A 25,636-nucleotide genomic window follows, 5' to 3' on the forward strand; every position below is an offset into this window, starting at 1 on the left:
AAAAAAAACCCCCAAAAAAAAAAAAAAAAAAAAAAAAAAAAAAAGAACACATATAAAATGGCTGTATCTGCTTGCCTATATGCAATGTGAGATTTATTTTTGTCTTCATAATCGCTAGTGGATTGCCTGTGATTCTAGTCTTCTAGGGTGGCAGGAGATTTTGTTTTTAACTAGACATCCCCAATAGCAGTAAGCTGCAAGCAAACCCCTTGGCACCCAGCCCCAAAGCCATGTTGTCACACCAACCTGTGCTGCTGCAGTGAGGAAGAACTACATCTTTCAGAAATGGCTGGAGGGTTGCTCCGCATTGTTTTGGAAATAGAATAAATGGACTGAGACACTCCTTGACTGATTTCTGACATACTACTGAAGAATATCAGTAAGGCTCACCTGAAAGGGAGAGTCATGCTTACCTCTAGTGGAAGGTGCCAGACATGTGATCGGTGACATCCTTAAAGGGCAGGTCTGAGCTGGAGAAAAGGGAGCTACAGTTAATAATGTTCCTCCCTCTGGATGTTTGCTTTTTATTTTTTTTCTAGAGATGGCATCTCACTATGTTGCTCAGGCTGGCCTTAAACTCCTGGGCTCAAGCAATCCTCCTGCCTCAGCCTCCAGATCACAGATGTGAGCCACATGCTGGCCTTTCTCTTTTTTGATCCTGCCTTCGTTCCCCAGATTGTACATCACGGGAATTGCTCAAGAGTTGTGCTGTGCTCCAGGAGCTAAGTCCATTCCAATTGGGAGCTGAAGGGATTGAAAGAGAGCTGTACTGAGAAGCAAACCACCTGATGATACTGTTCTTGTCACAACTCTGCGACCAATTGGCTTTCTGCTACTGAACAAATTAACTTTCATCAGCTTTATTTTCCTCATGCATAAAACTAGAGTGTTGGCATAAATGAGTTACTATAAAGCTATAAGATCCCCTGTAGAGATTAACGGCAGGGTTAATGGAATTGGGGGGAGAGGACAAAGTAAATGCTTTTACGGTAAGGTAAAGGAACCAAAGAGAGAAACCAAAAACATGTAGGAGAAAGGGATAGCTGATAAAACAAAACCCTGGGGAAATGAGAGGAGAGGGGTGTAAGCCCATGGAGAAATTGATCCTGAACTGAAGGGTAAAATCATATCATGAAACCAGAGATAAGAAGACAAGAGGCCAGGTGCAGTGGCTCACACCTGTAATCCCAGCACTTTGGGAGGCCGAGACGGGCGGAACACAAGGTCAGGAGATCGAGACCATCCTGGCCAACACAGTGAAACCCCATCTCTACTAAAAAATACAAAAATTAGCTGCACATGGTGGCACGCACCTGTAGTCCCAGCTATTTGGGAGGCTGAGGCAGGAGAATCGCTTGAACCTGGGAGGCGGAGGTTGCAGTGAGCCAAGATCATGCCACTGCACTCCAGCTTGGCACCTGGCAACAGAGCGAGACTCTGTCACCAAAAAAAAAAAAAAAAAAAAAAGAAGAAGAAGAAGACAAGAATAGGCATGTACAGATTTTAAAAAAAAAGAGATTCGTCTTATGATAAGGGCAGCAGCAGTGTAAGGTCAGAAATTGTAAGAAAGTTCTTGCATCAATTTCTGGTAAGATGCAATACCATTTTCTTGGAAGAAAAGCAGAAGATGGCCAGATCTGAGGAGTTCAGCAAAGGTGTCAAACAGCTCTTCAGAGTTATTGAGAATAGATTTTCTTAAAAGCAGGAAAAGATTCTGATCAATTGTATTCTGTAACTCAACTGATATTAGAGTTTATGGATTGGCATTGGCTCCATATTTTTGAAGACGGACAGATTTTACCCAGGTGTCTCAGTAGAGAAACTTGTGGGATTGACTCACAGTTCTGGGTTTGTTAGGGGTCCTATACAAGTGAGCTATGGAGCTGACAGATGTCAGAGTAAAGTACCTCTAAGAGCTACAGCTCAGTTCTGAGGCTGACTGACAGCAAAGTTATTGAGCTATCAACCCTGGTGTCCAGCCCGGATATGAAGGAGGATGGAAGGAGACTGATGTCTGGGTAAAGTGGAAGGATCATGTGGCTGGAGTCCTGGATGAGGCTGAAAAGTGGTGCAATGGAAGTGAACATATGAGGAAGTGGGAAGGCCAGGCAGCTCAAGTTACAAAGCAGGATAATAAGGGGAAGAAGGTTAAGAAGATGTGAAGATCCAAAGTGTGCCCAACGAAGAGGGTGGTATGTGTGGAGTAGAGATCAAAGTCACAGAAGCTGAGACAGTCGGAGAATAGCGAGCCCAGCATGTACAATGAGTTTTTAGTGTATCTTACAGTTACTTGAGCATCATGGCAAGAGTTGGGATGGAGCAAAATCTCTCACACAGGTGACAGTGTCCTTAATGAATATGGGCAAGTGTCATGGTCATACCTGCAGTAGGTAATAGAAAAAGAAGCTCTAGAAGATGGCTGGTCACACGAAATGATCCTGACCATGGAGATATTGTGTAAAGTAGGGAAGAATAATACAGTAAAATGGAAAGTAAAGTTTAGGGGAAGGTAGTAACCCTAGTGGCCCACAGCTGTGGTGGATATGAATGGGAAAGGCATTGGAGCAAACTCTCCTAGAACCTGTCATGGGAAGCTGTGGTCTAGGGTGACAGCAAAGTTTCATTTAAGGCAAGATGTAAAGGGTAGACTCTGTCAAGACCCTAAAGATTTAGGAGAGTTTGTTTATACCATGACAGAAGTGAGAGGAGATGCCAGCAAGGTACAAGCAGCAGGGAGCAAGGAGCAAGCAGACCAATTCGCTACCAAAAGCAAACCCTATTTGCGTCATGCTCCTCTTTTCAATTTTTTTCTGGGCTCTGAATATTAGACCTGTGTTGTTACCAAGTAACAGATAGAAATCGTGGGGGTCTCAGTTTTCTTTCATCACTCTGCCGCTATCGTCTTTCATCCTGGCAATCAGATAATAAGTTAAACTAAGTTATAGTATATCCCAGCAGGGAAGAACTCGGCCTGATAAGGGAAGGAGGTGGCATTACGCAGGAGGATCTGTAGGACCCTGCCAACATGCAACAGCTGGAACAAGGACAGTACTCCTGGGGCTGCCTTCTGAGGATGCTGAACAAGAAGAGAATGGAAAGTAAATTTGCATGAGAGATGGATTATTGATCTGAGAGCAGTCTCCAGGGAGAGAGGATCAAACATCCTGGCATGACTCTGGGAAACATTGCTGTCATGCTCCTATGATGGCTTTAAGAAGTTGGTGGAAAAGTGGTGGCCCACGCTAAGAGAAGTAGAAATGCGACAGCTGCCACGGCTGATGATGGAAGTAGAGATCAAAATGCTCAGAGAAATGGGTATGCTAGAGTGGCCGTACCATGTAAGGCTGGAAACCTCCCAGGTGTCAAAACTTCAGTTCAGGTGTGCCATTTGTTAAATAGACATGCAATTCTCTGGTGACAAGGGCACCAGCATCACTGAAAAGCTCGGTGGTAGGTCTCCTCTGTAGGTCATGGTTGACGATAAAAGATGCTGTTATGGAATTGAGTTCACAGACAGCAATGGGGATAACAGAATCCTGAAATAATAGAGGCCTGCTGGTGATGCTTAACCACCAGAATGGTACAATTATCCTAATGAGTGGCAAGATTGAAGTGGCAGCAGAACTCTTGACCCAGAGCAAGCTTAAAAGATGCTTAATAGAATAAGGCACCCCTATGGGGAAACACAGCTAACCAAGAGTATACTTAACCTATTCAGTGAACAGATATCAAGAACGGAAGACAACAGGCTCAGAGAAGCAGCCTCAATAAAAAGTCACAGTCTCTTTCCGAATTTCCTGACTTGAGCCACTTTACCAATCCAGAACCCACTGACTGGTGGAGAGGCAGGATGCCAGGAAGAAGGACCCTGCAATGCCGTAGCAAGAATAGATGGTAATGACTTCCCCACACCACACCCTACTCTCAGTCTTTCCCTTAGGGACCTATGGCCATTCACTTGGAAAATCATACACTGAGGAAAAGGGAATGCTCAAATATTTGGAGGGTTGTTGGACATGATCATTAATGATACCCACGAACCCAAAATATTATTATGGCTCCTGGTTAGAGAAGAGGTATTCAGAAGCTAGAGAGTTAATGGAGTCCTTGTCCAGGTCTGGCATACAGTGGGTCTACTGAAACACGAGCCTATGTGGTGGTCATTTCCCTAATTCCCAAATATATAATTGAAATGAGCATCCTTGGTAGTTCTTACAATACCCACATCAGCTCCCTGGCCTATAGAGTGAGAGCTAGCAACACGGGGAAGGCCAAGAGAGAGTAGCCTCTGAAATTGTACAGCCATGACAGTGAAAAATAAAACGATATAGGGGAATGATAGATATTAGTCTTTTTTTTGGTTCCCTTTATATCACCATTTAATTCATCGTACTTGACCTACAAAAGCCTGACAGTTCCTGGAGAATAGACAGCTGACTGCTGCAATCAACAAAGTAACAACTCCAATTAGAGCTGCTGTACCAGATGTGAAATCCTTACAAGAGCAGAGCAACATGACCTCAGACAACAAGTTTGGGGTGATTGATATGGTGACATGTGCTTCCCCAACCTTATCAGAAAGTAGAATCCAAAAGTGCTCATATTTAATTAGAACAAATAATAGAAAATATTTACAATATTGACCCAGAGCTAAATTGTGTCTCCTTAAACTCTATAATAACGTAGTCCCAAGAGACCTGAACTGTCAGGACATGCTGCAGGACATCCCACTGTTCTACAACAGAAGAGGAAAAATTAATAAAATAAAATTAATGCAGGAAAGGGAAGCAGAAATTAATTTTTTTTATAAGCAAACTTCCCTGAGTCCTTCCCCCTCCTGTGGGATTGTGTCCTGCTTTGCAAGTTTTATAAGTTTATAAATTCTTGTATTCTTGTTCTCTGTGGCTGATAACTATAAGTTTCTGTAACACAGTGAAGGTCATAAAAACTGCCCAAGCAGGCAGGACTCCGGCCTTCTGGGCACTGTAGCAGAAGGTAGTAGGTAAGGCCCATGCTAGAATCCTTGAGCTCTACAGATGGTGAACATCAGGGTGGCATAGCAACTGTTATATGTAGGCCTACGTTAGGTGCCTATCCTTGCTTAATGAATTACCTTTGTTCTATACCTGCAAACTTGTTTTAGCGCCACTGTGTACTTCATGTATAAAGTCAAGCCCTGCCTTTGTTAGGGGCTCAGCCATTTTCTTCCCAGTCAGGGAACCAGCTGGGCCAGTGTGCACCTAAAATAAACTCCTTCCGTAACCTCAGCGGTCTCTCCAGCCTCTGAAATCCTGCAACACTACAGGGATGGTGTTATGCTTGAAAGATTGGATGAGCAAGGATTTGGAAAACAGATTGGAGGCCTTGGTGAGATACGTATACTTCCGAGTGTGGAAGAAAATTCCTGCAAAATGTTGATATTTCACTAAATCAGTGAAATTTAGGGATTCTATGATGCAGGGCATACTTTTGTGTGTCCCACTTAAGAAAGATCTGCCTGTTTTGAAATCATGTTTTCTTCCATTAATATTTATTATTTTACTTTAATATTTAAATTATGATTCATCTGGAATTTTTTTTTTGTATCTGTGTGACGCAGGGCATCCGTCTTCATTTCTTGCATCACGTTAACACACGTTTTGTGTCATGTTAATAAACGGGATCATTTATTTGTGGGGCAGGATGGGGGAGCGTGAGACTTTACTTTGTTGCCCTGTACTCACCTTCGAAAAATCAAATTACCTTATGTGTCCACCTTTTGTAGATCCCTCTATTCTGACTCATTTGCCTGTTTTCTATCCTTGTACCAATCAAACACTGACTTAATAACTGTAACTTTATAATAGATCTTGGTATTTCATAGTTTAAATACTCCAGCTTTGTTCTTCAAAATTGCCTTGACTATTGTAGGCATTTGCATTTCTGTATAGATTTTAGAATCTGCTTATCTATTTCTACTCGAAAAAAAGCATCTGAGACGTGACTGAAGTTACATTGAATCTATAGGTCAATTTTTGGGGAAATTACATCTTAATCTGTGTTGGCCGGGTGTGGTGGCTCATGCCTGTAATCCAAGCGCTTTGGAGACCAAGGTGGGCGGACCACCTGAGGTCGGGAGTTCAAGAACAATCTGTGAACATAATGCATTATCCTTGCATTTATTTAGGACTTTTAAAATTTTCTGTCAATAATGTTATGTAGTCAATAATGTTTTGTATCACGTATTTTGATCGATTTAAAAAGTACTTGATTATTTTGGTGCCATTGTAATTATCTTATACAAATGTAATTTTTTATTTTCTGGAATAAAGGGATACAATTAAATTTTGTATCTAGATATTATATTCAGAACCTTATTACATTCACTTATTAATTAAAATAGTTTGCCAACAGTCTTTTAGATTTTCAATATAGGCAATCATGTAATTTGTGAATAATGACTGTTATTTCTTCTTTTCCAATCTGAATGTCTTTTGTTACTTTCTCTCCTTTATTACATTGGCTAGAGCATCTAAAGCCATGTTGAAAATAAATGGTAAGATCATGTACATCCTTGTTTCATTACTGATGTCATGGGGAAATCTTCAGTAACTTACCTTAAGTATACAGCAATGTAAGCTGTAGTTTTTTTGTAAATGTCCTTTTTCAGATCATGGATGTTCTTTCTTTTTTGAACATACAATACTCATGGTTTATTATATAAATCCAAACCTGAAAAGTCGAAATTCCCATTCAGGCTATTGTCAAATAAAAAAAGCTTAGTTTTTGGAACACGGGTTTGAATCTTGTTTTATCCACTTTGTGTAACTGGGGACCTTAATAGCTTATTTTCTGCACTCCTTCAGTGTTACTGTAAAACTCCCAAGCATTTGATGAGACATTGCACAGCTACATCTGGTTGCCTGACAGCGTTGGGATGTAGCAGTCAACATTCTGCATAGGTCCCAGTTCTTAGGCAGGATTGTATAGGGTAATTACCCAGGAGGCTTTCTAAAGCTGAGGTCTGTATTACCGTCCAACCCTAGCATAGCGGACACACCTTACAATCATCAAGTTTATACAGGTAACCTGGACAAAGCATCTGCTCTGATCCTTCCTCCTGCCACCCCAGTGCAGTTTTCAACACTGTACCATGAGGTGCCGTCTTGTTAGGTGACAGGGAAAAATCCAGCCTGTGTCACGTCAGAATAGGTTGAAAGCCAGCATTACAAAACCGAGACCATTTTTGCAGAGCACATTCCCAAACGATGGGCAAGACCAACAGCAGTTAAAGTTCAGCTTTTTATTGAACACATTATAAAAGAGGTTTAGTCACAAAGACCAAAGCCCATATCATCATCAGACTCCTTGGATTCTTCTTTCTTTGCTTCCACTTTCTTCTCCTCAGCTGGAGCCGCAGCAGCGGAGGGGGCAGGACCTCCTGCTGGAGCAGGCCCGCCAGCCCCCACATTGCAGATGAGGCTCCCAATGTTGACGTTGGCCAGGGCCTTTGCAAACAAGCCAGGCCAAAAAGGTTCAACATTTACACCCGCTGCTTTAATGAGGGCATTGATCTTATCCTCCGTGACGGTCACCTCGTCGTCGTGCAGAATGAGGGCCGAGTAGATGCAGGCGAGCTCGGAGACGGAGGCCATGGTGCGGGTGAGTGTGGGGCGAGTCGCCGGATGAAGTGAGGGCCTCACGCGAAGGTGGCCGTAGCCTCCTCGGAAGGACCGAGCACCTTGGCGGCAGCTGAGGAAAAAACCATGGATGTTCTTTCTATTCCTGCTTTGCAGAGAGTTTTTATCATAAACGGATGTTGAATTTTATCAGCTTTTTGCAACTCTCAAGATAATCATATGATTTTTCTTTTTAAAATTATTCTGGTGGATTATATTTATTCCCCCCCCCAAAGTTAACCTATCCTTTTGTTTCCAGATAAATCCCACTTGGACGTAATTATTCTTTTAAATATACCACTTGATTCAATTTGCTAATATTATGTTTAGGATTTTGCATCTATAATGAAAACAGAGATTGGTAAACCAGCCCCCCCCCTTTTTTTTGAGATAGTGCCCTCCTATTGCCCAGGCTGGAGTGCAGTGGCACAATCATGGCTCACTGCAGCATGGAACTCCTGGGCTCAAATGATCCTTCTGCCTCAGCCTCCTGAGTAGCTGGGACTACAGGAGCATGCCACCACGCCCTGCTAATTTTAATTTTTTTATAGAGATAGGGTCTTGCCATGTTGCCCAGGCTGGTCTTGAACTCCTGGCCTCAAGTGGTCCTCCCACCTTGGCCTCCCAGAGTTCTGGGATTAAAGGTGTGAGCCACACTGCTGGGCCTAAACAAGCATTTTTAAAGTGGCTTTTTCTCCCCTATTACAGAACGCTTTTGAAAGCCAGAATTTATGTGATCAGAAGTGTGCTCTCTGATGTTTATTTGGTAGTGCACAGTGTCTGAAGTCCTGCCTGCCCCGCTGATGTCTCCCACTCCCTGCCTGCGTTCGCCATTGTCCCTGATTGCTTCCCTGGACAAGCCCCTCACCCAACCCTGCCATCTTAACCATTCTTATGATAATGTAAATACCTCTCACCCAACCCTGCCATTGTAACTGAACTTGTTGTCATGTATACTCCCTTGCCCCTACCCCCTACCACCGTAACTAATATTACTTTGCAACACTCCCGCCCCCCAAAAAACTACCCAAACCTATAAAACCAACTCCTATTCCACTGCCCTTTGCTAACGCCCTTTTCGGCCTTCGCCCACCTGCACCCAGGTGAATAAACAGCCATGCTGCTCACACAAAGCCTGTTTGGAAGGTCTCTTCATTCAAAGCGAGGGTTTTTCAACAGAGGATGTAGAAGAGATGATGTGGGAGGTGGGTGGTGATGGGTTAGGAAGCTACAGGAATTAGGCGAGCTTGAACCAGCTTGAGACCGGTGGAAATGGAAAGGAGGGGTATTAAACACAGGAGACTCCCCCGTATTTCGCATGTGATTAGATGAAAGTGTGGCGTTATGAAATAAAGACGTTGGGACAAGTTGATTTGAACTTAGAAAAGGGTTTGAATAATGAGTTTACGTTGCGGTGAAATCCTTGTCTTCATCATTATTATCACCATCGCTGGAATCCAAAGGAACGCCTGCAATTTAAGAAATTGCACATGCACGAAAATACATAACTGGTCAGTATTTCAATGTGTTTAATTACAAACTTTCCTTATGTTACTTTGGAGCTAGTTTTTAAAATTCTTTTCATGCATAATCAGAAAACGTAGTTAACTTTACATTCAGTGACATCTTGAAAGGTACCCTTTTAACAGCACATTTCAATACAGATTGTGCGGTTCCTTTTTCAACCACCAGGTGGCGGCCAAGCGCCCAAGTCGAACTCCCGCCTCTTCCCTTGGTGTCTAAGGCAGCCTGCGTGGCTCCCGGGAGCGCGCACGTCCCGGAGCCGTGTCGACTGCAGGCGCCGTATCCGCGCTAGTTTACCAACCCCAGTTACACGGTTGCGCGTCGGCCTCAGCCGTGAGGAGCCGGACCCATGTGGAAACTGCAGCCCGCCGCGGGCCCGGCAGGAGGTAAGTGTGGAAGGGAAGCCTCGGGGTCCATTTTCCCGGTAGCAGCTGCCTCCGGAAGGGCCTATGGGCGATGCTTCCTGCTTCGCCCCCGTTCCCGCCCAAGGACGCCGCGGAAGCGGTTGCCGAAGAGGCGAGTTCGCTTTGTGGGAAGCGCGCGGTCTTCCCGGGCAGCGCGGCGGCCCGGAATTCAGCTCCGGCGGTAGGGTGATTGCACCGCCCCCTGGCGGCCGCCCTCCGCATCCCTCCCCGACTCCTCCTGCCGCCCGGCCCCACCCACCCGCGGTTGCCCGGCTCTGGCTAGACGGCCTGCGGGTGGTTGGCAGCCGGCGCCTGGTGGGTACCCCTGGCTGGAAGTTCGCACAGGCGGACCACACGGCGGCCACACATATCTTGTGAAGAACTACCGGACAGTTTGAGGAAATGGCTACCGCGAGAAAGCTTACTTTCAGTTTTGTTTCAGACTCTGTTTCCATGATGTCATCAGAACAACGGGAAAAGTCGATTTTTTTCTCTTCATTTCCAGCGGTGGGAAATGTGATCACATGTTAATTGGTTGCCCGTGGTGGGTATGAAGGGCCTTGTCCTCAGGAAGTTTACATGATTATTGTCAAAGATCTATGTAGCGACTAAATGGACAGGCAGGATAAGAGTATGGAGAGGATCAAACTAAATAAATATACTGTGAAGACTCACAGGTAAAGGCATCCCTGGAGACCTGGCTCTCCTGGATTCCCTACTTTCATCTGCCCTAATCTCCCTGCCACTCAGGTAACGAAATCCTGCTCCCAGACTAAACTCCGCATGTCTCCAATATATATAAGCTGTCACTCCAACAACTTAATGCTTTACACCAATTTTAAAAGAAACTGATAACCCTTTCCCACTGATTGGAGATGCTATCTTTAAGATAAAAACAAAATTTCAAACAATGCACATGTGCATCTGGTCTGAACTTTGTTGCATTGGTCTATGTTGTTTCCTCTTTATTTTATTTTATTTTATTTTTTAAATTTTTTTTAAAGATGGAGTTTCACCATGATGGCCAGGCTGGTCTTGAACTCCTGACCTCGGGTGATCCACCCACCTCAGCCTCCCAAAGTGCTAGGATTACAGGCGTGAGCCACCGCACCCGGCCTCTATGTTGTTTACTCTTGGTCCAATGCCATACTTTTAGATTTATGGCGTATTTTGCCATCTGGAAGGGCAAGCTCCTATAATATTATTCACATTTCTCTTGACTATCTTTTTTATAATTTCCTGATGAATTTTTGAATTCATTTATCAAGTTCTAAACATAATATTGTGATTGGTAGCTAATACATTAAGTTTTTAAGTTAATTTGAGGGAGCATTGACTCCTTTCAGCATTGCTTTTCCTTTAGAAAAAAATGATATTGCCTTCTAGCTATTTAGATAACTTTTTTTCTCTTTTTTATTATATTTTAAATTTTTTTGTTTTTACTCCTGAAACATATTTAGGTAACCTTTGCAGTGAGGCTTTACTGAAAACACAGTTTGTCATATGTAAAGTTAATTAATATTTGAATAACAAAGGTGTTTTATTTTATATTTGTCATACCTATATCATATACACTTACATGTATGTGTGTGTGTGTTCATGTGCATGTGTCTATGAACTTATCTTTTTTTTAAAAAAAATTATCTTAGGAGAACCATACAGACTTTTAACTGGCATTGAGTACGTCGTTGGAAGGAAAAACTGTGCCATTCTACTTGAAAACGATCAGTCAATCAGCCGAAATCATGCTGTGTTAACTGCTAACTTTTCTGTAACCAACCTGGTATGTTACTAATTTTATTTCACTAGCTTCCATTAAGAGGGTTGAAATCACAAAATACTCTCTTGGTGTGTATGTGAGAGAGAGTTCATAGGATGTCATTTTATAGAGCTGTGTAGACTTTTTTAATGTTTACAAAATTAAATACTTATATTTTGGCAGTGGTACCAGTGGTGATGTTTATTTTGAGATTTGAAGTTTCTATTTCAGTAATTTACTCTGTGTTTTAGTGAGTAAAAAAGTCAAAGGAAGTAGGACATAGTTATTTTTATTTGCTTACTAAACATTTATTGTTTACTATTAGGTTGGTGCGAAAGGAATTGCTATTTTTGCCATTAACTGGAATGGCAAAATTAACAGTAATGGCAAAAAACAGCAATTACTTTTATATGTGCCAGTAACTGTGCCAGGCCTGGAAACAGAACAATGAACAAACCTTCATGACTCCAGCTCTTAAAGAGGTTATGTAGCTATGTGGATACGGGCATTTCTCATAACACAAGTTTTTGCAGTGAGAATTGATTTGTTTTATTAGAGAAATGCTTTCTTATGCCCCACAGCTCTTTAATGGCTTTAAGTTTGTTTTGATCACAACTGTGGGTGATAAAAGTGCTAAAAAATATATAAATATCTGTACTCATGATAACGCTGATGGTAATAAAGAAAAACCATTATTTTAAGCAAAGATTGAATATGTGCGATCTGGATTTGTTCAGTGTTGTTTAGGTTTTGTTTCTATTCTTTTAGGTATAGAAAAACATTGTGGAAATTTCTACAGAAAAAATAAAATTATTACTGAGAAACACTAGCCTATACCCTCATATTCTCATTTGACTAATTTTTACAATGTGGTTTTGATAGTGTAAAAGCAAAAGAAAATCTAGGAATGAAATTGTCATGTTCTAAATATAACACTGCACAAAGCAAAAAATTCTCACATGTGTGTGAGGGGTCAGGAAAGTCCCCATTGACTTACATAAATAAAGAAAATGTGTGTTCTTGGAGGGCTAATCCTGGGTTAAGAAATTTCCCTAAGGGGAAATATGAATTGTTAGTTAAGTGATCTTCCTCTGAAGGCAACCAAAGCAGTAACTACTGTCTGCTGTGTTGGGTGGTTAGCCTCCTGTCTACTGTTTATTCAAAAAGATCAGCATTTTCTTTTGAAACCTTTTTCTCTGAGAAGTGAATGTACTGAGTGGTGAAAGACTTTAAATTATTTGCTAACTTTGCAGAGTCAAACAGATGAAATCCCTATATTGACATTAAAAGATAATTCTAAGTATGGTACCTTTGTTAATGAGGAAAAAATGCAGAATGGCTTTTCCCGAACTTTGAAGTCGGGGGATAGTATTACCTTTGGAGTGTTTGCAAGTAAATTCAGGTAAGAAATTTTTGAATTGATATTAAAATAGGCAGCTTTATTTCGACCAAATTCTAAAGGAAAATGATATTTCTGATTAATGAATTTAAAACAGTATGATTTACTTCCTACTTAGCACAGTATTGGACTCTGTGCCACAGGTGGTTAGTGCGTTTTGTACATCAAGGTGATGGGAGTTTGAGTGGGCCCTCAGGGACTTCATGTGAACTATATTTCTTTGATTCCTCATTGGTGAAGGTATAATGTTAACTTTTGGTCATTGTTTTTTCTTCATTGGGACTCAAGACTTAGGAACTGATAATTTTCTAGGTTATAAAGCTTAATAATAATGAAGAAATGATCATTTCATAAGTTACAAAGGGTAACAATAAATAAAAATTATGATAGTTTATGATGTGAGCTTAAAGGTTTAAAGTACTAAAAGTTGCCGACTATGATACTATAACTTTATTTAACTTATTCTCATTTACAGAATAGAGTATGAGCCTTTGGTCGCATGCTCTTCTTGTTTAGATGTCTCTGGGAAAACTGCTTTAAATCAAGCTATATTGCAACTTGGAGGACTTACTGTAAACAATTGGACAGAAGAATGCACTCACCTTGTCATGGTATCAGTTAAAGTTACCATTAAAGTAGGTCAAATGTCTTGTTCTTATGTTAAAATAAGTTCTTTGAATTTAAGCTTACCTACCATATACAGATTTTCTTTTAATTACTTTAAAACTATCAGAACTGTTAGTTGTGGATTTGTATATGCCCACTCCATGCCTTTATATACCATTTAGCCTTGAGTGGCTTTTCAAATCTGTTTATTATCTGAGACAAAGCAAAAGCACCTAAAATTATACTTCAGATTTTGTTTAGCATTTTTAAAAAGCGATTCTGTTGTCCTTCCACCAAGAAGGTTGTTATAATGCATAGTTTGTGTTTTCAGTCTAAAAACAACGCAATTAGAGGTTAACTGCCAGTCTTCAAAGTTAGCATCTCATGTCTCTTCTATCAAGTTGTCTTCCTCTAGTCTCTGATACTCTCTCATGCTCTCTTGCTATTTATTTGATTTAAGGCCCTGATCACAAAGACTTAAGTTCTTGTAGGTCAATGCTGCCTTAATGTATCTTCACAACCTAGAGATATGTACATATGTGCCTTTAGAAGATGCTGACTGTTCATTAAAACAGTAATATATTTTGATGTGTTTTCAAATTTTGCATCTTCATCAGATTTGGTTATATCCAAAGCTAAGTGAAGAATGGCATTGGGAGGTGATTCATCTCCTTTTAAACAGGTTGACTATAGATTTGTGCGATTCTTTTAGGTTAACATCTATAGTAAAAACTCACAAATATCTTTTTTAAATTCCTTTATTTAAAATCCTTTAGTATTTAATATAATTAAACTAGAATTATATTTTGTAGCTAAAGAGTTACTATGGAGAAAGGCTTGCTGTTCAGATGGAACTCAACTTGTACTTTGGTGGGATTGTCTGTGATCAAGGGCTTTATATTTTTGTGAATTTATGAAATTGATTTTATAAATCAGCAGTGTGATTATCCTCCAGAGTACTAATATATGCATACAAACGCATAGTAGGTTTAAAGATCAAAGTGTCCATTTATGATTTTCAGTAGGGATGCACCTTTATCACAATATTTAAGTGTGGGCCCTAGCACAGTCCTCTTTAAGATATTAAGGTAATTAAGAAATAGAGTAGGTAATCATCCACTTGCTTGATTGGTGTGAGATAAGATCAAAGGTAGTTAGATTGTTTTGAGAGATATTTTACTACATCTGTGACAAACCTGGACACTTGAGTGACTGGGATGCTGATGACCACCTTGTGAATCGTTCCAATACAGGCACCAACATGGTTTACAGATTAATTTGTTAAAAAAAATTCCTGATCATTTATATGCCAAAATAGAAAACCTTGTTATATTTTTTTTTTTGGTAAATTTTCTCAAAGTACAGTTAGCTCATATTTTTTAAATCATTGAATGTTAGAGCCAAAAAGAAACTTAAGATCATTTATTTTTACTATTATCTATTTTAAAAAAACAAGAACAAAAAAAGGCTTCGGTTCAACTTTTATTTTCTGAAGTGTAAACTAAGGGATGGACCAATTAATATCCCAAGTCTCATGTATTAGAGTTTATTCAATACAGAGTTGATTTTTACCTTACTGCTTCATGCTATTTTATTTCTTTCACTGTGGAAGTTGGTGTCTTTCAGCTTCCATTCTTGAAAGACTCTCTAAATCTGCTTGCCCCTTTTTAGACAATGAAATTCCCTGTGTTATTAAAAGCATATTTATGACTGGGTACAGTGGCTCACGTCTGTAATCACAGCACTTGGGGAGGCCGAGGCGAGGGGATTGCTCAAGCTCAGGAATTTGAGACTAACCTGGGCAACATAGTGAGACTCTATCTCTACAAAACAATTTTAAAATTAACTGAGTATGGTGGCGTGTTCCTGTAGTCCCAATAACTCAGGAGGCTGAGGCAGGAGGCTGAGGCAGGCCTTGCCTGAGCCCAGGAGGTTGAGGCTGTAGTGAGCCGAGCCAAAATTGCACCACTGCACTCCAGCCTGGGCAGCAGAGCGAGACCCTGTCTCAAAAAAAAAAAGAAAAAAACAAAAAAAGTCGTATTTATGTTATTCTGAATCTTATTTCCATTGCCCATTGTAGCATTTTCTAATGTTTTATCATATTTTTTGGATGTATCGTATTTGAGGCTTATAGCTTTATTCACATGAGTTTAAGTTTTTTCCCCCTTATCTGTATGTACTTATTTTGATCTTTTACCAAAAATTATTTATTTACTTTCTCAAAAAGGCTTTATTGCATAGTTATAATCTTTTTGAAAGACAGTCTAAAAATATCTTATGTTAATCTCTTAATATTGTCTTCCCTGCAGCAGATAATGGTACATTTCCTCAATCCTAAAATACATTTTTAACATTTTAATGTCTTTTAAAGTGGAATGGATTTTAAAATTCAGTCTTATTTTATGTTGTTCCACCTCTCCCAAAAGAGCAGTTTTAAAAAGTAGTATTATAATTGGTGACTTCTTTTTTTTTTTTTTTTGAGACGGAGTTTCACTCTTGTTACCCAGGCTGGAGTACAATGGCGCAATCTCGGCTCACCACAACCTCTGCCTCCTGGGTTCAGGCAATTCTCCTGCCGCAACCTCCTGAGTAGCTGGGATTACAGGCACGCACCACCATGCCCAGCTAATGTTTTGTATTTTTAGTAGAGACGGGGTTTCACCATGTTGACCAGGTTGGTCTCGATCTCTTGACCTCCTGATCCACCCACCTCGGCCTCCCAAAGTGCTGGGATTACAGGCTTGAGCCACCACACCCGGCAGAGTGACTTCTTACAATTGAGTGATTATATTGTGATTTATGTTCTAAAATGATGCAGTGACCAAATGCTGACTTCTATTTTATGGATTGTGGCTTCTTCATAAATTTTGAAAGATAAAGGAAAAACATTTTTTTGTGAATATGAACAGCCCCTTCGTAGTTTATAACTTAAAACTTTTCTTTAAAAAAATGCTACTATATGAATTTTTATATTCATATGTTTTCTTCATTTTAGACAATATGTGCACTTATTTGTGGGCGTCCAATTGTAAAGCCAGAATATTTTACTGAATTCCTGAAAGCAGTTCAGTCCAAGAAACAGCCTCCACAAATTGAAAGGTACATTATATATTTTAAATATAACAAGATGTTACTTATAATATGTTTAGCATTGACTTTTATTTAGTTTAATTCCTTCTTTAATGATTGTTTCAGGAGGTAATAGTTGCTGTGTATAGTTTAGTATTGTTAATGGAAGGTTTTTTGTTAGTATGTAAAGAAAGCGTTCCCCAAATTTCTTTGTTGGTCATTCTGTATCTCTGTGAAACAAATATTAAATAGATGCTAATATTTAAAGAAAAAAACAGAAAGATAGTAAATGGCGCTGAGGTATGTTCAAAAGAGCGCATATATCAGTTCTGGGCATCATGCCACAGTTCGCTCTGGAATTGTGTGGTGCAACAACCCTCTTTGGGAGCTACATAGTGCAGAATATTAACAGCATAGTAGCCTTGGGAATGGACCTCAGTTATTAAGAGCTCCAGTTATCCCATTTCACAATTAAGACTAATACTTTCAGCTGAGTTATTTTAAGCATTAGGGTTTCAGTCATGTGTTGCTTAACAACAGGAATACATTCTTACTGATGTGTTCTTAGGCGATTTCATTATTGTGCTAACATAATAGGGTATACTTACACAAACCTAGATGGTAGAGCCTACTACATACCCAGGTTATATGGAATAAGCCTATTGCTCCTAGGCTGCAAACCTGTACACATGTTACTGCCCTGAATACTATAGGCAGTTGCAACACAGTGGTAAGTATTTATGTATCTAAGCATATATGAACATAGAAAAGGTACAGTAAAAATGTAGTATCATAATCTTATGGGGCCATTGTTGTATATATGATCCATTTTCGACTGAAATGTCATTATGCGGTACATGACTATATATAGTCTGAGCATATTGCCTGGTATCATAATAAGTGCTTGTTAAAATAAATGTTTGTTGTTGCTAATTGCAACAATATCTGGGAAGCTTCATAATAGCTTTATTATTTTGTTTTACTTTTCTTTGATGCCTTACCAAATTTGTGAACCACCAGGCTAGATCTATCTACTGTATGCATTGTGTTAGTGATGCTTTGAAGTAATACATATTAGGGCTGAGGAGAGAGATACTTGGAAGTGTTTTTTTCAGATTGCATGGTTAAAATGATTGGGACTGTAAAATGGTAGATGGTTTTAGTCAGTGTAGTAGCATAAGAACTTCCTTACCTAAAGTACCTATTATATGACATAATAGATGGACTGTGTATTTCCAGTCATCTTGTTTCACATATAATTCAGACACCTTGTCTCTATAGGAAAACTTGAATATTTCAGGAAATTTTAAAAATTAAAATGTTAGATTCAACTCAAAATCACTATGAGATACCATCTCATGCCACTTAGAATGGCGATCATTAGAGAGTCAAGAAACAACAGATGCTGGCAAGACTGTGGAGAAATAAGAACACTCTTACAGTGTTGGTGGGAGTGTAAATTAGTTCAACCATTGTGGAAGACAGTGTGGTGATTCCTCAAGGATCTAGAACCAGAAATATCAATTGACCCAGCAATCCCATTACTAGGTCCATACCCAAAGGATTATAAATCATTCTATAAAGACACATGCGCACGTGTGTTTATTGCAGCGCTATTCACAATAGCAAAGTCTTGGAACCAACTCAGATAGATGCCCATTCAATGATAGATTGGATAAAGAAAATGTGGCACATATACACCATGGAATACTATGCAGCCATAAAAAAGAATGAGTTCATGTCCTTTGCAGGGACATGGATGAAGCTATAAACCATCATTCTCAGCAAACTAACACAGGAACAGAAAATCAAACACTGCATGTTCTCACTCATAAGTGGGAGTTGAACAGGGAGAACACATGGACACAGAGAGGGAAACATCACACACTGGGGCCTGGGAGGTGGAGGACAAGGGGAGGGAGAGCATTAGGACAAACACCTAATGTATGTGGGGCTTAAAACCTAGATGATGGGTTGATAGGACGGGTTGATAGGTGCAGCATAAAAATTTGCTGAATAGGCCAAGAATGTAAGGCCTTACCCGCCTTTACGCAGACCATTTCTCAAGGGTATGCTTGCAGTGAGAAACCTTGTGGGATGAAGTAATATTTCCTTCCTGTGACAAAATGTAGGCTTACTTATAGCTTGCAGTAAAACCTGTGGTTTCCCACGTTCATTGTTCCTCTCTCCTGTAACACACACCACTGTATGTACCTTCCACTTTATGTACCCTCTACATCTTCCCTATAGGACCTAGTCAGAGAAGAGACGTGTAGCCAACATGCTGGGGCTCATGCTACTGGCTTTGCTGTGACTCAGGAGTGTTTGTCTTCTGCTGGCATCCATGAAACAGGAGCAGGTTTACTTATCAGCTGGTAATTAAATCTCAGACTCAAAAGACACATTGGCCTGAAATAATCTCAGTAAATGAAAGTTTGACAGTTCAGGAAGCTTATAGAGGCTATATTATATACATAATTCAAATCAAAGACAAAGAAATTGAACTAGTATTAGTAATTATTTTCTGGAGGTAGAATCCCACATTTGCAAGTTGTAGATGTCACTGTAGTCTAGCCATTTAGAGATCAAAAACAAAACAAAACAAAATGCAGTGCAGTAAATGGTTCTAGAAATTATAAACATATTCCTGCAAGACTAATGAAGTAAACGGCTGTCCAGATATTGGACAGATAAATATATGTGGCTTGGGATACAGTTTCTAGGACCAGAATTATACATAGATTCAGAAAAATTCTGTAATTGGCAAAATCTTGGTACAGAAGTAAAGATGATGTCCTATAGTTTAGATGAAATTTATTGAAGATCATGTAAAGAATTTAGAAAATGTGAATGGGGAAAAGCAAAATTTCTAGATATCATTTTATAGAATATATGATTAATAATGTGTACTAGGTACTTTAATAAAACATAACTAAATGTAGCTCTTGAAGTTTCTATATAAATGAGCCTAAAACACTTTGATTTCTTAATGATAGAAATTGGAGATGATTTTACATTTGTAGTATCGTTATATTCAGTCAATATGCCTCTAGCCTAGGACTCTGACAGGTTACTTTCTCCCTATTTTCTAGTTTTTATACTAGCTTATTAAATTACTTGAATGTCAGAAATGCTTTAAAACTTCTAGAATGCAATGCTTCAGAAATAATAATAATAATAATAATAATTATTATTATTTTTTAAGATGGGGTTTCACCATGATGGCCAGGCTGGTCGTGAACTCTTGACCTCAGGTGATCCACCCAAAATGCTAGGATTACAGGTGTGAGCCACCATGCCCAGCCAGAAATAATTATTTTTAATGATCTCTTCACATTCATCACTAGTCTCTTCTTTCTTGTTCTCATCATTACACTGGTAAAGAGAAAAAGGCTATGTAGGTATTTGAACTTCCAGAACATAATGTTTTTATCACTGTATTATCACTTATCTATGTATGAATGTGTATATCATATATCAAATATACAAATGAATGTATCTATCATATATCAAACTAAGAAGAACCAGTGTTGGAGTTACAGCATTTGGTTAGATTCTAGATAATACAGTGTTGTATATTTTTGTTCAAGATTGCTCTTATCAAGTATTGGGGCTCAAAATATCAGTGTTCTCAAAAGAAAACCAAGATACTTCGTTCCAATTCTAGATTTTTAATATTCAAATCTATACTGAGGGAATTGAGGGGTGTTTATACTTTTTATTCACTTTTAAATTATTACGTGGAATTTTTATTTGTATTTTGTAATATCAATTTATTTCTAAATATCTATTGAACACCTACTGTGAAGTAGGCAAGGTAGACTTGAGGATGTAATGATAAGCCAAAACAAGTTACAGTTCTTCCCTTATGGCACTTAGTAAGGAGCCAGCCGTTAAGGAATCACACTAATAAAGTTAGGACTTTGGTAGAACCATTAGAGAGGCCTAATAGCTACCATACGCATATGTTTAGGAACCTGGCTCAAACTTCATTAAACTAAGCTACAGTTAGCTGCTCCCTAGCTACTGTAAACTGTTATCTGTGGCATAATTAAGAATGACAGTGTGAATAATATAAAGCTGTAGATCATTTAAAAATCATTCAGCTTTAGTGTTTTGGGAAAGCAGGAAGAATCTCACATCTACTCAGTCATAGATATGTGTTAAACATTTACTTACTGTTTTCGTCTGTGACTGGCTCTGTAATCTGTCCTAGGGTTGTTATATTATTGTATGGACTAATAGATAAACTAGTTATTTGTATAAATGAAGTGCTAGTTGACTTTTACACTACAAAACAAATGTAAGATGGGGGAGAATATTTGTTAAGTGATAAAGGATAGTCGGGCGCGGTGGTTCACCCCTGTAATCCTAGCACTTTGGGAGGCCAAGGTGGGTGGATCACCTGAGGTCAGGAGTTCAAGAGCAGCCTGGCCATCATGGTGAAACCCCATTTAAAAAAAAAAAAAAAGAGAGATAAAGGATAAAAGGGATTCAGAGAGATATTAAAAATTGATCTACCCCCTCCTTTTTTTGAGGCAGAGTCTCGCTCTGTCACCCACGCTGTGTCTCTCTGTTGCCCAGTGCAGTGATGTGATCTCGGCTCACTGCACCCTCCACCTGCTGGATTCAAGTGATTCTCCTGCTGTAGCCTCCTGATTAGCTGGAAATACAGGCACGTGCCACCATGCCCTGCCAATTTTTTTGTAAAAATTGATCCTTTTTATGTGTCCAAATGTCTACTAACTTTCCAGTGCTTTTATTGTAGATTTAGTTTTCATTAACAGTTAAAATAGTTTCTACTGTTCTCTGTATATTTTAAAAGATTTTTAAAGTAAATAGAATTTTAGAGTTGGGTATTTAGAAAAACCAGAATTACCGTAGTGGCCAGCATTTTGTCCTGTCACGTGAGTCTGCTCATGCCTGCAGATAATTTGAAATTGCAGCTTCCAGAAATCATTACTTTAATACAGATTTACAGTATCCGTTGTGAATTAAAATACGTGTATCAGTTATCAAAAAAAAATTTAAAGTAATATAACTGTTCAATCATAATTCAGCTTTACTTTATGAAATATGTATATTTCCAAGGAGAAATCCAGGGGAAAGATGTAAAGAAATTGGTTCTAAAGTGCTGGATGGTTAATGACTGAAGTGTTTTTACTATACTAGATGTTGATCTCTGCAGTTAGTTAACTCTTGATTTGTGACTGATTGTCCAGGTTCTGAATTTCTCCCTCCCTGCATTGTCCCCTTACCATCATTGTCATAGTTTAGTAATTTTTACTGAAAGGAAGAGACACAACCTGAAATGCATGCTGGTCAGTTATGACCAGCTGGAGCAAAAGATCTGATTATACAGGAAGTTGTAATACTGGACTGAGAGAGGCTTAAGAATTATCTGTTGTAATTCTGTTTTCTTATTTTCCTTTATTTTGATGGTACGATTAAGGTGTTCTTACAGCATTATATTAGAGCTAAAACATTGTATTCTTTAATCTTGTTTTGAAAATTTTATTTAAACTGAGTAAATAATGTAAGTTTAAAAATTTCCTGAACTCCAAAGAGATCTATAACAAAACACTCATAATAGATTGTGTTAGTAAAATTGAATCATGAGCATTTTAAAAGACACTGGCTTCTAAGCAAACATAAGATACTAATAGAATTTGATCTTTATGGATGATGTTTCTGTCCGTCTTTTGTAATCCAGATACCTTGTTTGACTCATGTATGTTTAATGTTCATCTTGTTATGATTGTCTACCTTGGATTATTTATTTTAAGATATTAATGATCAATTCTAGCTTTTCTTTGTGTCACCTGCCACCATATTTCTAGAAAAGGTGTTTAGATGCTTCCTGTCATTTTGTCCCTGATAAAACTTTTACTTAAAAAAAAAATACTATAATGGTATTATGGAAATTATGCCTTTTGAGTGTAAGATAGCCACTCCATTTAAAAATTTAATAGCAAACATAGTAGTATATAATTAGAATATACTTTAATTATTTTTACAGTTTTTACCCACCTCTTGATGAACCATCTATTGGGAGTAAAAATGTTGATCTGTCAGGACGACAGGAAAGAAAACAAATCTTCAAAGGGAAAACATTTATATTTTTGAATGCCAAACAGGTAATTATAAGCTAAATTTTCCTAAAGAATACATTGCAAACTAGGTTACATTATTAACTCTTATTAATAGTTGTTAATATATTTCATTTTGGGATTTTGTATAGAAGTGTGAGGTAGAATAAAAAACTGCCCAGGTGCCAGTCCTGCCTAGTGATCATGGCTGTGATTACAGTGTTTCTTAAAATCTTCTGTGGTAACTGGTAACTGGTCTATTCATAAATACACAAATGAGAAGGACAGGAAACTTAGTTTTAACTTAGTAAGCTGTTGTTTAACTTCTTTAGTTTACTTCCTTATTTAGTAATCTGTTGAATTGAAATCTGTTCAAAGAAGTGAGCTGTTGAAAGAAGCAAGTTTAACTTCTGTAGTTAGTAATCTGTCGAATATGTTCTGTGTGCCAAAATGGGGCTTCCGAGAGTTTATGTTGTAGCAGAAAAATGCAGATAAGCCCACAGTTAGAGTTCTGTTAGGAAGTGTGATGAGGAACCACAGAGAGTGTAACAGTTCCAGGGCTGCAGAGACTTTTTGAACTAGGGACTTTCTCAAAGTAGAAGCTGAAATTACCTACCCAAGAAGTAGAACCAAGTCTTCTTGAATTGTACTTCTATATTTCCCAAATCAAATTCTTATAAGAATGTTCAAGAAATTAATTATTACATTTACTTTTAAAAATGTTTCTTTCCTACTTCCCTTAGGAGGCCATAAAAAAAAGTGTTTCTTTCTATTTTTAGCATAAGAAATTGAGTTCTGCAGTTGTCCTTGGAGGTGGGAAAGCTAGGTTGATAACAGAAGAAAATGAAGAAGAACATAATGTCTTTTTGGCTCCAGGAACTTGTGTTGTTGATATAGGAATAACAAACTCACAGATCTTAATTCCTGATTCTCAGAAGAAATGGATTCAGTCAATAATGGACATACTCCAAAGGTATAGAGTTATTCTTTATTAATAAAATAAATGCAAGTAGGATTTTATGTTTAACTTTATTATTGTTCTTCACCTAACAACATAAAAGTAGATACAAGAATTGTTTTTATTTTCTTATTTTTATTTTTATTTTTTTTGAGACAGGGTCTTGCTCTGTTGCCCACGCTGGAGTGCAGTGGCACAGTCTTGGCTCACTGCAGCCTCTCTCCTCACAGAATGGTAGTGCACACCTGCAGTCCCAGCTACTAGGGAGACTGAGGCAGAGGATCACTTGTGACCCAGAGGATAGCTGGGACTACAGGTGTGCACCACCACACCCGGCTAATTTTTGTATTTTTAGTAGAGACGGGGTTTCACCATGTTGGCCAGGTGGGTGTCAAACTCCTGGCCTCAGGTGATCCACCTGCCTTGGCCTCCTAAAGTGCTGGAATTACAGGCATGAGCCACTATGCCCGCCCGATACAAGAATTAATAAAAGGTTTTATGGTATAGTGTATTTAAAAATTAAGTGTGACTTGGTATGTTAGACGTAGAATATCTTTATTCATGACAATTTTACTCAAAATATTTTATGCTTTTTTGTTACTTTAATAGGATTTGTAGAGTTTATCTTATCTCTGTAAATTAACAAAGTAGTGTTTTTTTACAGAACGTGTTGCAGTTGAGAAAGTTAAAACTCGAAGAAATGGTTTTCTGCAGTTGCCTAGAGTTGAAACGTATTTGCCCTTTGATGATTATTATCCATTAAAAAGACATATAAAAATGTCTATCCTTATTTAGGCTATTATGGGAAACCAGAAAAAAGTCAGAGAGGTTGAAATGATATTTGAAGTGTGGAGGGAGACTGTGAAAGAGCCGATTGAAGGATTTGTTTTTTTAGACCTTCATTGGCATTAATAACCTTAGCATTACTGAAGCCAGGAAGTATTGTGGAAATATCACGCTTGGCAGTCTTCTGACTAAATTGCTCTTCAAGTAGCAAAAAGTAGGTGAGGCTTAAAGTATTTGTATGCCTGAAAGGTCCATCCAGCTCCTGCAAAAGATTCACTTTTCCTGTCCCAGAAGTTCCTTCTGACCATGGGGATGTTCTTTGTTTTTGGTTTTGGTTTTTTCTTATGGGTTTGCTGAAATAAAAAGTAAAATTTTAGTCATTTGTCCTTTAAATATTTTCCTTTGAGATATATTAACTACTGTAAAAGAGAAAATACAGTGTATAACAAAAATACTGTCTTACTACTAAAGCACAAATTTACTGTAGTTCCATTGTGTTTTAGGCACTGGAAATACAGTGGAAAGCAAGATAGTCATGGTCCCTGCCATCACTGGAGCTTACTGTCTAGAGGGAGAGACAGAGAAAGACCCAAGTAAATAGATCATTACATATGTATATAAAGGAAGCAGTAACCTTCTTCTAAATAGAGAAGGCCTCTTTCAGGCAATGTCTTACCTATGACCAGTCTTCAAAGAGCCAGACAAAGAATGTGCCAGGTAGAGCAACAGCAGTAATACATATTTTAAAAAATAAACAACAAAAAAACCAAACGTTATCCTACATAGCATGTCCTGGCCTAAGAATTTATGTATGTAAAAACATTTAATCCTCATCCTCATGTGTTACTTACTGTTGTGGTCCTCTCTGTGCAGATGAGGGAACTGAGGCAGAAGGGAGATTGCATAGAACAGAGGGAGAGAGCAAGGCGGCCAGAAAGTGAGCCTAGGCAATCTGATTCTTGAGTCCAAGCTTGTCACTTTCAGCATATATAGACATTCTGAGGTAAAAAAAAAAAAAAAAAAAGCAGTAGCTGGAATACAAGGTAACTCAGATGCTGGTGCCTTGATCATGAGGTGACCCTTGGCCCCTGTTACAATATGGGTTTTTGGGGGGTTTTTTTGAGACAGGCTTTTACTCCCTTACCCATGCTGGAGTGCAGTGGTGTGAACTCGGTTCACTGCAGCCTCCACCTCCCAGGCTTAAGCAATTCTCCTGCCTCAGCCTCCCAAGTACCTGGGACTGTAGGCACATGCCACCACACTGCTGCTAATTTCTTTATTTCTTGTAGAGATGGGGTTTTGCCATGTTGCTCAGGCTGGTCTTGAGCTCCTGAGCTCAAGTGATCCTCCTGCCTCAGCCTCCCAAAGTGCTGGCATTACAGGT

General features: G+C 38.9%; 1 protein-coding gene and 1 pseudogene across 5 annotated transcripts in view; one reads left to right on the plus strand and one right to left on the minus strand.

Moving 5' to 3' along the window:
• Positions 1-7,263: 7,263 nt before the first annotated feature.
• Positions 7,264-7,670, minus strand: LOC116531058 (annotated as a pseudogene). Its single transcript, XR_004260244.1, has one exon. The product of XR_004260244.1 is annotated as a 60S acidic ribosomal protein P1 pseudogene (transcript).
• A 1,702-nt stretch (positions 7,671-9,372) lies between these two features.
• NBN (nibrin) overlaps positions 9,373-25,636 on the plus strand; it is a 47,865-nt gene continuing 31,601 nt past the window's right edge. For 2 of the 4 annotated variants that reach the window (XM_032249691.1, XM_032249700.1), the window contains exons 1-7: positions 9,373-9,568; positions 11,236-11,369; positions 12,599-12,747; positions 13,220-13,379; positions 16,346-16,449; positions 22,439-22,556; positions 23,288-23,481. In XM_032249691.1, coding sequence (XP_032105582.1) covers positions 9,532-9,568; positions 11,236-11,369; positions 12,599-12,747; positions 13,220-13,379; positions 16,346-16,449; positions 22,439-22,556; positions 23,288-23,481 — 896 coding nt within the window. In that variant the 5' untranslated portion in view covers positions 9,373-9,531. Of the gene's footprint in view, positions 9,569-10,017; positions 10,131-11,235; positions 11,370-12,598; positions 12,748-13,219; positions 13,380-16,345; positions 16,450-22,438; positions 22,557-23,287; positions 23,482-25,636 lie in introns of all 4 variants that reach the window. The other 2 variants (XM_032249709.1, XM_032249720.1) reach the window with 2 other exon arrangements.

The sequence above is a fragment of the Sapajus apella genome, unplaced genomic scaffold (assembly GCF_009761245.1).
Source record: "Sapajus apella isolate SASKATOON/1434 unplaced genomic scaffold, GSC_monkey_1.0 scaffold3, whole genome shotgun sequence".
Lineage (NCBI taxonomy): Eukaryota > Metazoa > Chordata > Mammalia > Primates > Cebidae > Sapajus > Sapajus apella.